The following is a 12,734-nucleotide window of genomic DNA, read 5'->3' on the forward strand; positions in this document are numbered from 1 at the left end:
GGGACCCTAACAGCTGCTGGAAGAAACGGATTCAGAGAGTTGACCTTTCTTCGTGACGAGTGTCTTCAACGACACTGAGCTTCGCGCGCTCTTGACATCGCCTCCGGGCGCCATTTCCTATGTGTTATCTGCGACTTCTTTCCACCTCGACGCACGGGCCCCACATGGCTCGCTGCCCTTTTTGCAGCTCGGAAGCTGCATAACCGATCTCTGCAGTCGCATACTGCCCAGAGACCCTCTTCTTCTTTTCAGCCCCGGCTGCTGCCCGGAACGCAACCGGGCTTCGACAATTTGTCTCACTGGCTGACACCACTTGACAAAACCGCCGGGTCGAATGGTACAGAGCTTACCTGGAGACTGTGGAATGAGGCGACTACCTCGCCCACAGAGCAGCGTTCTAGCCGCCTTGGGGCTTTTCTCCTGCGAGGGTTTTCCCCAAGGATGCACGGTTCTAGGTTGAAGCTACTGGCGATCTTAGGGGTCATGGATTTCCTGCTTTAGGGTATGGAAAGCTAGTTGGTCTATCTGAGCAAGAGAATTCTAGGCTGGAGAGGGATCTGTTCCCGCTGACGGGATGCCCTCTTGAAAGTAATGCGCCATTGTGCCGATGATATGCTGGATGAACTAGATGGAATAGCCGTTGCATAAGGACTTTCCTTGGATTACCTGCTTTGACGTCCAAGACGATGTGCTTGAAACTACCGTAAGGCTGGCTGCGAGTAGGGAAGGTGCCACTTGGGGGAAAGGGCGTCCGGCGCTCTCCGTTGATGCAAGTGGACATTGTGGGTGTTCTTGGTGAGTTCGGATGCGACAGCAATTATAGATAGTTTAGCTCAGCACGTCCTGTTCCCCAGCAGGGGTCTTCTTGACTTGATCAAGCATGACAAAGCTTCCAACATGACTCCTCGGCAAGACTAAGTTATTCAATCTTGCGTCATTCGCGATGGTCGCGGTCTGTCAACGCGTTGCTCAAAAGGACAGCGGAGTCTAAATACTCTCATCAAATAGTCATATCATGTTTTTGCTCAAACCGTGACCCTGGGAGTTTCCCAGCTCCGAGAAACTTGGTGCCAGAAGTAATATGCTATTAATCTTATTTATTAGACTATTAGAGGTTTACACCAGCTACCAGGTAAAGAGTTATTAGCTCTTAGAAAAAATAATTATTTTCCAGCACGTGAGTTTAATTACCATTCTGATCCAAGGTCGGGCCTAGCATTTGCAGAAGAGAAGGCAGGACCTTACCGCAAGCATCCGACAGTGTTAACTTCTCATTCCCAAGTTCGCAATTTCCATCATGAACCTTAATTGTGTGGCTGGCACCCCGAAGGCTTAATACAATGGCTCGAGGGAAGGGTTCCTCTGCCATTCTTTCTCTAGACCAATTCTCTGGCACTTTTTGAACCCAAGTTTCCAAATTGCGTATCGCGTCAGACAGCCGCCACTGGCATGTTTCATGATCGCAATAGCAGACTGGTTCATCATGCCTCATTGGACCAACCGTGACCCTGAAAGATGTTGGAGGAACCCGTCTGCCGTATTTGATGGTAATGGCGTCTCCAACTTTGATACGCTCGACCGTTTCGAGGAACAGCCTGGGGCCATGGCCATCCAGAAACTCGATTACGTTGCAGTTTGGCTTGCAACTATGGTTTGCAAACCTCGCAGCACTGCCTTTGTATGTTGAATCAAGCCACAGTTTCTCAGGCCCTGATAGAGATTTGACCTCAAAGTTGAAGTGTCCCTTTCGAATGTCAGAAGGTCTCGTCGTAGAAGTGGGAATGCCCTCACCTTAGTGATACTATCGCCATCTTGTTCCTCTCTTCGATGCATAAGCTCGCCAGTGGAGACTAATTGTCCTCTGTATTCGGCAATACGCTTTTTTTGATCTTTTTTGATCTCAGGACCAGTCCAGAATAATTCTTTCCCAAACCTTGAATTTTCCCGGATTTTAAGATAGTTACTGAGTTCGTCTTCCTCACCGGGCCAGCTTTCGAGCCAGCGATTTCGGCATTCTTCCCTGTCAATACTGCATGTTTTGTCGTCGCACAAGAAAGAAGCTCCTTCGTTGGTACAGTCGCGATCACATCGCCTGTCTGTCTTCTCATTGCACTGGCACTTTCCGTAGCTTTCTATTACTTTGCGTGTTTGTCCTTCGGCGGATTCATGTACCTCATCCGATCTAGTCAGCGAGCGTCCTCTTAGGGTAGGTCATAAATTACTTTGTTTCACTTCTTCCCATGTTGTTCTAGACTCAATGAGCCCGGGTGTGCGGTGAGGAAGCTGGCTATCGTTAGAATTTATCAATATCTGGTTTTCTACCTCTTCGACATCGGCGCTCTGGCTTTGGATAGCTGGATTAACTGTATCATGTATGACGCCGCGCGAAGTGTCGGGTCCCGTTTCTAAGGGCCTGCTTTCGTGAGCGGAAGCGCCGTGATATCCGACGCCAGGCGGTTGAAGTACGATATGTGTAGTTGGTGATGTGACTGTTGTAGAAGCAGCTGCAGTTGGCTCTTGCACACATGCCGGCGGGTCAGTCTTGTCGACCGGAACTGATGGACGTTGTCGTTTGGTCTTCAGCATGTGACGATCCACTGCGCCCTTCCTCTTGTTGCGGCGCTTCTCGAGCTTTTTTGCTTCAGTCTCAGATTTGTTTATGCAGGCGGTGAGATGTTGGGCGTGCTGATTTCTCATCTCGAGAAGCTGTTGTAAACTTTCGCGTTTCTCATCCATCGCCTTCAATTTCGTCTCAAGATTGTTGATATTTTGCTGAACCACCTTCAAGCTGTTCTTGAGAAGCCGTTGTACTTCTTGCGGCGTTCCCTGCCCAATATCTGCCAAGCCTTCACCAAGATGAGCCTTTCCAATTGGGCCTTCCTGGAGCCCAGTATCCTTTGTTGGATTTGGTGCTGGTGTGAGATTTATAGTACTCGCCTCTGCATGATCACCAGCGGCAGCTATTACTGCCTCGCAGGAGGTCGATTGAGGCCCTAACTCGATTGCAGACGTTTCCTGTTCGCTTTCATTTTCTACCATCAGCTCTTCAGTAGCGAAGGGTCGTGTGCCTCTATCTTTAGTAGTGGCAATAATATCGGTGGCCTCTGTGTTCAGCGGTTCTGACTTGATACCAGCAGTGAGTCTGCTGTTTTCATGGCTTTCGTCGTCATTCAAATCGTCTGTAAGATCAATGGTTGGTACCAATGGCTGCGGCTGCGAAACGCCAAGTAGCTCAGCCCCATCTTGTACAAGATCAGATGCTACTGTTCGATTTCCGTTGGATTGTGTATTATGCCAGCCGGTATTTTCTGACTTGATGGTAGACACTCTCCGGTCGCCGCGGGGACTGTTTTCTGTCGACTGGTTGTCGCAGGCACTTCCAACAGTGAGATCTATAGTAACCTTGTCTTCATGGTTTTGAAGGCTGTATTGAATATTATCAGCTAGTTGCCTGGTTGAATGAGATGGACAGTTGACGAATTTACCGTGCCTGAACCTTTTTATTTGTAGCGCCGTCCGTACGTCTTTTCCGTCTTGACTTGGATTGTACTCTTCGTTCAGCTATCAGGTTTCCTTCCATGGCCTTCGCTCTAGGTGCGTCGCCAGGAAGCTTTCTCATTCTTGTGGTAGGCGCCATGCCGGATGAAAATTGATAGACGCAGTGAGTGCGGAGCAATCGTAAGTAGGAAGCACTTCCAGTAGAAGTCTGAAAATAACTGATGCCAAGGGGGCCGAGGATTGACAATGCCGGATGTGATCTCTAGTGGGCAGAGACCTGTGATACTAATCAACCTTCTGGTTATCCTTTATTGGAAGAGCGGCCAGACGTAGCGCGTCTTGCACCAGGGGTCAGCGTAAAGTGTACTTACAGTATGTAGAAGATAACGCGGCCTGGGGATCTGGATATTATCCTTTACACTAGCGAGTTCGCCAGGGCCTCTGATATACGTATGAATAAGCTGGGCAGGGGCGTCGTCCAGTTGGTAGGGCATGCCTTATTGTGGGACATGTGGGGCTCCAAATGAAGGTGGTGAATATCCGACTCAACTTGAGCTTTTGTTGGTTGCCCTGACCTCGCCTGCAGATTATGGCTCGCTAGGCTACCAGGTTAGCGTTCGATTTTGCAGTTGTGACACATACAGGCTATTCACGGGGAAGCGGCTGGGGAAAGGTGCCAACTCGTCAAAGACTTCCACCAGGATCTTCCTTCCAGGAGACTCCATCCGGGGATATTGCCATGATACGAACAAGCCGCCAGCGCTTATATGCTCCACCTCAGGGGCGTTCAGACAGCCACAACAAATTTTGGCCATGCGGGTTACGAATATCCGTACAGAGAGGTGGCAACATGACTCATGAATCCTGGTCCACGCGGCACATTTTAACAGCCGGAGAGGCTGCCATTTTGTATGTAGTTTTGTGATGAGTTAGATGGATCGTCTTGGCAGATGAACAAAGGTTTCGTATACATCGAGGCAAGGAAAGAGTCATCATGTTAGGTTGCTTACCTAGGAATTGCAAGCCGTAAGAATAAACTTTGGGCAGCTAACACAGGTAATAAATAACACGGTATTTTTTTTTCACGATATAGGTTTCTTATAGTGAAGGCCCGAAGATTACCATAGGTATCTGTGTAGACCTTACGGTATACTGTAAGATCTCGGATCTGTTTTTTTGCAGCTGTTCAATACGGTCGGGAGCTTATTTCTGGCGTACGCTAATATAGACGGTACTTCCTCTCAATCTTTCTCATGAATAGCAAGGGCCATTGGACTCGTTAGTCCCTGCCCTGTCCCTAATGCTACCAAATGACTGACCTGTCGGGCTTCCTACCGGTGTCGCTTAATCTAGTTTCAAATGGACCAGCGAACGATCTGGCAGCGAGCGCCACCGGGAGCCCGAACAAGGCTTCCGGGGTGCAAGGTCATGTCTCACTAGTCTCCCTGGCCTCCTACATATGTGACATGGAAATGAGTTAAATTTAACTGTATACCTCCTGCTTGTTGGCAGGAGATAAACCACTAGCGAGCGTCTGTGCACCCTAACTCAGGGCCGGCGTGGCCTTGTCAGTTTTCAAAACCCCTGCCACTAGCATGGCTGTTGAGACGAGACTGGCCGGGAAATGATGACTCTGGTAGGGTGGTAAAGCGTAGATCATTCTCAGATGGGCCGAGTTCGCGTTGTGTGATAAAGGTTTTTTTTTAAGATGCCTGTGAACACCCCTGCCATGGGCCAGGAATATTAATGACGCTGACGTATGTAGGAGCATAGCGCAATCACATCGCCTTGTTGAAATGAACGCAGGTCTTTACACGAACTTCCTTATTTGCAGGCAGAGCCACCCCACCTCGACTTTCGTTGGTGTTCTCCGAGCGTCCAATTTTCCTGTCGCTCTTGCCAAATGTAGATATGCCTTGTAGATGAACATAGCTTCCATAGTCATATCAAGGGGACCTCAACAAATGTCAGTCAGCTGCTAGAGAACCAATACATACGGGTATTGGCTTATGCTATCTAGTTGCAATCCGCCTCTTAAAACCAGGCCGCAACAGCCCAGGTTCCTTGAACATCCCTGTCATGAGTATGTCATAGCGAGGCTCTTAGCGCAGCCGCATGTGATCAACGAATTGCTTTTCTATAGGTTTCGCTACGGGGTTCTGTATTTTACAACCGCGGGCAGGAACCTGGCGCCTTTGGTCCACGGTCACTTTTTAGGCTTTAGAGTGACGAGCAGAACATGGTAAGGAACATGTATGAACAACTTTACCATCCATCGTCCATATTTCCAAGTCCCATCTCTCATTGATGGTCGCAATGATACACTCTCCGTTGGATCACATAACGACGGGCCAATAGCCGGGACTATATAATTCATGTGTTATTTTTGCTTCCTTTCTCAGTTTTACTCTTGCCTTGGAGACAATTCTTAATACCATTCCTGGTCGAATGGGTAACCGTGTAGCGTGAAAGTACTTTACATAGCAACCCCCGGCATCAATACCCCTGAGCATTGGCGTCTCGCTCTGCCCTTGGAGTTTGCCCTAAGCCGGATTCATAGACGAATAATCACCCAAATCTTCCATGTTGGGCCAGATATGTACCGTGGATACTAGGCATAATATCCAGTACGTACTTGCCTATATTCGTCACTGGTTGGACGCCGTAAGATTGGCGCCCCCATTCTGTCTAGCTTCCCCTTCAAAATCCCTGCGACTTTAGAACGTTTAATTACAGGCCCGGCCCCTTTCTTTCTTCAACATACCGCAGTTCCAGCTATTCAATTGAGACACTGAACAGTCAAGGAAAAGATTCATACTCGCCGCTTTAACAAATCAAAATGATAAGTCCTAGCCCTCAGCCTCCGAACAGAGTAAAAAAGGAAGAATCTCCAGACGAAAACTGTTCAAACTCGTACCCGGTATTCCCACAAAGCAACTACTACCTGAGAGATGCGGAAGGTGAAAACGACTGGAAGTACGAAGAAAGAGATGGAACTACCGATGAGAGCGAAGAGGCCGATCGCAAAGTTGAATCATCTGAGTCTGGAAGTGAAGTCGAAGATTTTGAGGCAAAGGCATCCAGAGCCTCGTCCAGCAACTTAGGTGCTTCTTCTCGCCAGACATCACCCGCATATCCTATCAGCGAGATCAACCCGGGGCATCTATCGCAGAGCGCGTCCAGTGATAGTCCATTGAGTGATCTTGGGACAATTAGCTCAATGCCGGAATCTTTGACGGATGATGATGTTCACCAGTCTCCCGGCAGTACCGACCCAGCTGCCAGTGGTGACAGTGAAGGTACATGTGATCTGGTTGAAGAAGACTCCTATTCTGTATCCTCTGGCAACTATACGGAAGACTCAGGCGGGAATCAAAACAATGTCAAAGGCACCGACCAGAATATACCTCTTCGGTCCGTTGCAGGATCCTCAAAGCTACCCACAGGAAGCCAATTTCAGACCGTATTTGTCAAGGGCAAGAGTGCGGTGACTATGCGATACGACGCATGTCCTCAATGTTACCAACGGAAACGAATAGGATCCCACGTACCTGATAACTGCCCGGACAACTTGCGACTGTGTAGTGAGTGTCAGGAGACGCACGGGAAGTCCGACGAATACACAGATTTCGAGCTAAGATGTCACCGCCAGAAGTGCCACAAACTGGTCGTTAGTCTTCCACAATTTACTCCATGGTCACTGGATGAGGAAAACAAACTCAGAGAACTCGAAAATGAGAACCGAGGTCATTGGGAGGAAATTAATGACCAACTTCCCGGAAGAACATCTGTCGCTTGTAAGAAGCGCTTTAGACGTATAAAACCAAAGGGTTATCGTGTATTCAACATCAAAGTAGACCACGAGACGCAGGAAAACACCCTCAATGGCATATACTGCGGCATCTTCCACTGTTGTTATCGGATCGCGAAGTCACTCGCAATATCATGGGAGAAGGCTTTCTCACGCAGTACATACGATTGGCCTACCGATGTGCGCAAGATTACGAATGGGGATCCATGCTTTACTCAAAACGGTATGTACGGATTTCAAGACGCCAATAAATGGCTTGTTAACCAAAATGTTTGTAGAGCTCACTGCCTTGCTAACATACTTTTTGAGACTGGCTGTGGCAGGTCATCCTGTGGCACAAGAGGCGAGAGTAACAGTCGAAGGGCTCATAGATGAGGCTATGGAGATGGTCAAGAAGGAGGGTAGTCGGGGAAGTCCGGCATCAATGGCTGCTACTGAAGCATTGAAGATGCTTTTGGATCTTGCTCGATGGGAGATGGACATCCAAGCATTAAAACGCAAATCAGGTCTGTCCCTCATTGATTCTTTCGTCCCAACTTAATATTGACTATGAAGATGATGTTGTTCCCTTCGAGCTGACGCTCAAGGTTCAGTGTGGGGAAGAAAGTATGCTCCATGACAGACTGGAAATTTGTTTCCAGTCAGAATCCACCTTTGAAGAATGCGCTTTCATCCATCCTCCCGAAGTCTTGAGAACCCTACAAATTTGGACAGATACAAAATTGAAAGAACGCAATGAACGTGTTAGGGTGGAAGACAGACTTACTAGAGATGATATCCTAGAGCGAGCCGATACGCTGCTTGACAAAGCGAAGAAACTTTCCCATGACAACCAATCAAGTCTTGAACGCAATCAACATGAAGATGCTGGCAGTGTAGACCACTCAAACGACACATTTTTGGAATTTATAAAAGCCGAGCTCTCAGTATTCAGTTATCGTCAAGCACGAGACATTCTGATCTTACTTCGCCAGGCATCCAGTTCAGGAACAAGGCAATCCAAGCACCAGGGCAATCCATTATGGTGGCCTGAAGAACCATTCGACCCCTGGGCAAATAAATCCAAAAAAGGTAAAGTACTCCCACGTCTTATACTCGCGTTCTATTTTAACATAAGGCAGAGCTTACAGATTTATTGGCTTCTCTTTTTTTTTCAATTACTAGAGAGACGACTGCAAAAGTTTACTTTGGCGACCTTGCCATGTTGACAAAATACGCCCTTGTGGCACTCCTCATGAGAGACGGAAACCCTAAACAGTTCTGTGCGCTATGGGCAGTGCACCTTGTTGGAGATATTCCCCTGGTTTACTGGGGCCATTGCACAAGGCAAGGTTAGTGATTGTCTTGTTCGGAATCGTTTTGCCACTTCCCATTGCCAGGAGGTTAGGGCCACCTTTAATACAATATCTAACTATGAGCGCAGACCAGTGCCTGTTGAAAAGCGCACAGCATGGGGCAACATTTTTGACAGACAATGAAAACAAGGGATATTATGCACTTGGAGCGAAGCCTCACGGCAATGGAGATGCTTCAGATAAGGACGATAGCCTAACTGATGAACTCTTGAAGGTATTTGAAAAGTTTCCCGGTATTAAACGCAAGACGTGGAAATCTCTCGGCGCGAGAGCAAGTCGCTATTTCAAGAAGGGCCACTCGGGCAAGTGCGGGACTGGACCATCACCAGCAGCTTGGCCAAAGGGCATTCCATGGGAATCTAAGTGGCACGATGACCTGAACAGTGAGTACCTCATTGCTCATCTCAAACATAGCTTTAGGCTAACAAATGGTCTGAAAGATTGCCGTGTTCTATTCGCGCGATACACTGTAGCATGTATTCGAGGAGGCAACACGCCGGAGGTTCAGATATTGATTTCGAAGGTCAAGACAAAACCAGAAGAAAAGAAGTTTGTTGTGAATCTAGAGTCCGAGGTCAAGAATATCGCGCAAGAAGAGGAAGGTAAATACTGGTGTTTGGTAACGGACAAGAAGAATAATATGCTGACCAAGTGGTAGAACGACAGACCCAAGCTCCATCAGGCAGCGGTCTTGAAGAAACAGAACTAGAAATCCTCGATGAATCTACTCAACTTTCCGGGCGCAAAAGGACTATATCAGACGCAAAAGATCAAGGTCGAGCAAAACGCCGCCGGCCTTTAACGCTGGATCAAGAGTCCTCCCAGGAATACCAAGAAAAGAAGATGGCATTGAGCCTCATCTCCGGCTGTATGTCAGTAATTTTCACTGAGGTAGGGGTCACTGACCCAAGGATTATGAATCTCATGTCAAAATTACAAAGGGGGGAGACTTTTGTGGAAAAGACGACAACGATGATAGAGATTCTCGAAAGTCTCAACAAAGATCTTTTCGGAACAGCAGTAGAATAGCAATGGGCCTTTGTATATAAGAGGATTTTTATCTTCCAGTGTTTATTATCTTAGTCCAAGCTTATCACAAATCGACGTTCTCGCTGTGGCCACCGACGGTTGTGTTGAGTCACATTGTGGCCTGGAGACCCCCGCGAGTACAGCGGAGTCAAAATGCCCCATCTAATAATCATATCATGTTTTTCCACTCAAACAGCAAATAATGAGTTTCTTAGATTTCTCCTGTAAAGGTGTTATCAGTCTTATTGGACATGTAATTCGACAGGTCAGTGTCACCGCGTGAAGGCTGTGGAGGTCGATGAAAAGCCGCCAAGGATAAAAGCGTGTTCAGTCAAAGGTCCCGTGCATAAGAACACAACAGGGAGAGGTACCTGCTGGCGACTATCAAGTACAGGGCAGCCCAGTTACAGGGATGCGGTGTGAAACAGGGTTCATCCGTCTTACACGGATAACCGCACAATCTAGAGGCTGAAGTTGGCGCCCCGTCACCAGCGGCTGGAACATGTTCCGGAGTGCAGATCCGGAACGCTTACCTCATGTTACTAGTGAGACAAGCAAAATTCAACGATCTGCCAGTTGAAGGCGGGAGATCGGCCAACAACGAGCGTCTGTGCGCACCGATCCAGGTTGAGGCCGAGTCACTTTTCAATCCCCAGGCGCCCTTACTGCTATGATTCCGCGGCCGGTAACACGAGGCTGGCCCTTTGATTAGCGACCTCATATTCATGCAGAGGTTTTTGTTTTCTCACCTGTCGAGACAACGAGACTTGGTGGCCTTGTTTGCGACCACAGAATAGAGCTGTAGGCATTGGTCAAAATGCAGCATCACTGGCTTGTGGTTGCAAAAATAGGATTGGTTAGTTGAATGCCCTCTCGTGTGCAGCGCTACGAGACAGGTGCCACGCGAAACGTGACGCGCCACAGTAGCCATTCCACAGCCCTGAAGGCGTTGAATTCGTAGCTTAAGCGAAACGTACTACACCAAGAGCCAATATGATCTGCGCAACACGTGGTGGACAAGCACATACACCAAAGTCCGAAATATCGCGGTAAGTGATCTGGATCCTTGAATAGGCAGGGCCAAAAGTTAGATTAGGGCTTGTGTACGGCTGGAATCTATCCCTTTATTTAGATGAGAGAAGGAAAGAAAAGGAAGAAAAAAACACATTGGAGAAGGATCTGAGCCCGCCAAGCTGATCATCCAGTGATACATGGGAAGCTGGTCAACGGTTTTGGTGTAAGGGGCCTCGTACGAGTTCTGACCCCAATGAGTTTCAAATTATCTTCGTTTTCCATCTTTAAAACAAGACAATGCACCTCTCGTTTTGGCACAGCTGCGACAAAATAACCTGTCTCGATTGTGCTACTATGAGGAAATCAGCTACACTATGATCAATCCCTTGACCTATGGAATTGGCAATGTTATACGTGATACAAATTCCTCAACAATCATGACAGTGCATATCGTCCATTGAATGTAGTTAATCCTCAATATGAGTGTGTACTAGAGATGAGTGTGTACTAGAGATGTGTTTCATCCTCCCACTATCTGCGCTTGGCCAACTCGTGATGTCATCTGCTCGCTCTGAACTTTTGACCAATGCGATTGAGAGGCCATCAGTCCTCCATGCAGTAAAATTGTCCGAGGGCTCAGTTCCGTCTTTCGCTATTTTCTTCCACCACAGTCACATTCCCATTGGTCTGGGAACCAGATCCCTTGTTTACAGGGTTGATGATGAGGGTTTTCCCTGAGGAAGTAAAACTGTCGGTACACGTTGTGTATACTCTTCCGTTGATGTTCGTGGCGCCTCCATACGCATGATCGGTGGCTTCTTTGGCACGAGCGGTGGCTTCTTTGACACGATCAGTGGCTTCTTTGACACGATCGGTGGTTCGTTTGACATGGCTCATCGCCTCTTTGATGAATTTTTCAGTGCTTGAGTCAGGAGCATAGCTATAGCCCGTATAAGAGGTACCTCCTGTGCCAAAGTCGCTTGGATGGCCAGTGGAAGGGCCGCTGGAGCCATAGTTGTGGCAAGATATGGAGAAGGATTTGACTGTATGGGGGGATGTTTGAGAAAAGGAGGTCTGAACAGAGACTCGAAAATAAGAGGAACTCATTGGAAGTTAAACGATGAATTAATACGGATGGCTTGCTCGTGGAAATAACTAACTCAGCAGAAGATATTGATGAGGGAGCCCTTGTGATATAAATACTAATAAATGGTTTTGGTTCGTGTGACTCACTATTACCAAGGTTCTACGTATAAAAGCCGTAGCGTTAAGGCAACCAGTGCCGTTGTGGACTACAGGGCGGTATGGCTAGAACCTAGTTGTATAGTCTGCTGTCCCATGTATAACCATTTAGAACGATGCCTTTGGCGCTGGTAAAAACAATGCCAGCTATCCGGAAACCACTACACCTTTGACACACAAACAACTGGGTAGCGATCCGATAGGCTCGGAGTCCGGATTCTGCAGCAGATCCAGGGTTTCGGCGGCATCCTTTGTGGGGCAGTGTGCTGGCCCTCGAAGTGTGACATGGCAATTAACTCACAAAGTTGGCATAACGGCAATGACTATTGAGATGTAGGCTCCGTTCCAGAGAGTGCGAGACTGGAGGGACGAAAAGCCACGTATTTCATGGTAGTCCCGGATCCCTGCACTGCTGCAGTCAGAGAGTCGGTGAACCTTGAGGCCCGACACTGAACTGTTGCCGCATTCTATCGGCATACGTATGAAGCACGTGGTGCATTTATGTGAACACTTTCTGACACCAATCATATGCGTAAAACATACTTTACAAGCGCCCGCTGGTACTAAAAAGTTTTACGCGCCCCGCAAAATGAGGCTCTTCAAAGGCAACATCAGTCTGACGCCGTGCCTCGACGGCCTGCCTTGGCTAGGGTTCAGGTGTAACAATGCGAACAACTGGTAGCTGCAATTGAGATCAAGTACGAAAGCTTTCTTGAACGTGGTAGCCTGATCCTGGCGTAGATCGCTCGTAACGAGGCAGCGAGCAAAGGCTCTGGGTTGAAAAA

The 12,734-nt window shown here is 48.0% G+C and overlaps 5 protein-coding genes across 5 annotated transcripts; 1 reads left to right on the forward strand and 4 right to left on the reverse strand.

The window, feature by feature from the left end:
• Positions 1-87: 87 nt before the first annotated feature.
• Positions 88-1,074, reverse strand: BKA55DRAFT_211194 (uncharacterized protein). The gene has a single exon (XM_046185157.1). The coding sequence runs from the start codon at positions 779-781 to the stop codon at positions 482-484; it is 300 nt and encodes a 99-aa protein (XP_046042828.1). The 5' UTR covers positions 782-1,074; the 3' UTR covers positions 88-481.
• A 31-nt stretch (positions 1,075-1,105) lies between these two features.
• BKA55DRAFT_211202 (uncharacterized protein) lies at positions 1,106-1,998 on the reverse strand. Its single transcript, XM_046185159.1, has 2 exons — positions 1,792-1,998; positions 1,106-1,744 (listed from the first exon to the last, which is right to left on the reverse strand). Exons 1-2 carry the CDS (start codon positions 1,831-1,833, stop codon positions 1,184-1,186), a joined length of 603 nt encoding a protein of 200 aa, XP_046042829.1. The 5' UTR covers positions 1,834-1,998; the 3' UTR covers positions 1,106-1,183.
• Positions 1,999-3,942, reverse strand: BKA55DRAFT_211201 (uncharacterized protein). The gene is made up of 4 exons (XM_046185158.1): positions 3,870-3,942; positions 3,486-3,775; positions 2,223-3,424; positions 1,999-2,172 (listed from the first exon to the last, which is right to left on the reverse strand). The coding sequence occupies exons 2-4, from the start codon at positions 3,635-3,637 to the stop codon at positions 2,165-2,167; spliced, it is 1,362 nt and encodes a 453-aa protein (XP_046042830.1). The 5' UTR covers positions 3,638-3,775; positions 3,870-3,942; the 3' UTR covers positions 1,999-2,164.
• A 2,328-nt stretch (positions 3,943-6,270) lies between these two features.
• BKA55DRAFT_211209 (uncharacterized protein) lies at positions 6,271-9,783 on the forward strand. The gene is made up of 7 exons (XM_046185160.1): positions 6,271-7,532; positions 7,588-7,815; positions 7,865-8,380; positions 8,431-8,640; positions 8,733-9,047; positions 9,105-9,266; positions 9,323-9,783. The coding sequence occupies exons 1-7, from the start codon at positions 6,338-6,340 to the stop codon at positions 9,691-9,693; spliced, it is 2,997 nt and encodes a 998-aa protein (XP_046042831.1). The 5' UTR covers positions 6,271-6,337; the 3' UTR covers positions 9,694-9,783.
• A 1,272-nt stretch (positions 9,784-11,055) lies between these two features.
• BKA55DRAFT_743506 (uncharacterized protein) lies at positions 11,056-12,148 on the reverse strand. Its single transcript, XM_046201550.1, has one exon. It carries the CDS (start codon positions 11,812-11,814, stop codon positions 11,344-11,346), a length of 471 nt encoding a protein of 156 aa, XP_046042832.1. The 5' UTR covers positions 11,815-12,148; the 3' UTR covers positions 11,056-11,343.
• Between the last annotated feature and the right edge of the window lie 586 nt (positions 12,149-12,734).

Source organism: Fusarium redolens, assembly GCF_020744475.1.
Source record: "Fusarium redolens strain MPI-CAGE-AT-0023 chromosome Unknown BKA55scaffold_24, whole genome shotgun sequence".
Taxonomy (NCBI): Eukaryota; Fungi; Ascomycota; class Sordariomycetes; order Hypocreales; family Nectriaceae; genus Fusarium; species Fusarium redolens.

Coding starts and splice junctions, on each gene's coding strand:
- BKA55DRAFT_211194 (XM_046185157.1), bottom strand. CDS start 781: ATGTCCACTTGCATCAACGGAGAGCGCCGGACGCCCTTTCCCCCAAGT.
- BKA55DRAFT_211201 (XM_046185158.1), bottom strand. CDS start 3,637: ATGGCGCCTACCACAAGAATGAGAAAGCTTCCTGGCGACGCACCTAGA. Junction 3,425..3,485: donor AATAAAAAGGTTCAGGCACG/GTAAATTCGTCA, acceptor TATTCAATACAG/CCTTCAAAACCATGAAGACA.
- BKA55DRAFT_743506 (XM_046201550.1), bottom strand. CDS start 11,814: ATGAGTTCCTCTTATTTTCGAGTCTCTGTTCAGACCTCCTTTTCTCAA.
- BKA55DRAFT_211202 (XM_046185159.1), bottom strand. CDS start 1,833: ATGCATCGAAGAGAGGAACAAGATGGCGATAGTATCACTAAG. Junction 1,745..1,791: donor ATGGCGATAGTATCACTAAG/GTGAGGGCATTC, acceptor GACATTCGAAAG/GGACACTTCAACTTTGAGGT.
- BKA55DRAFT_211209 (XM_046185160.1), top strand. CDS start 6,338: ATGATAAGTCCTAGCCCTCAGCCTCCGAACAGAGTAAAAAAGGAAGAA. Junction 8,381..8,430: donor GGCAAATAAATCCAAAAAAG/GTAAAGTACTCC, acceptor AACATAAGGCAG/AGCTTACAGATTTATTGGCT. Junction 9,267..9,322: donor TATCGCGCAAGAAGAGGAAG/GTAAATACTGGT, acceptor ACCAAGTGGTAG/AACGACAGACCCAAGCTCCA.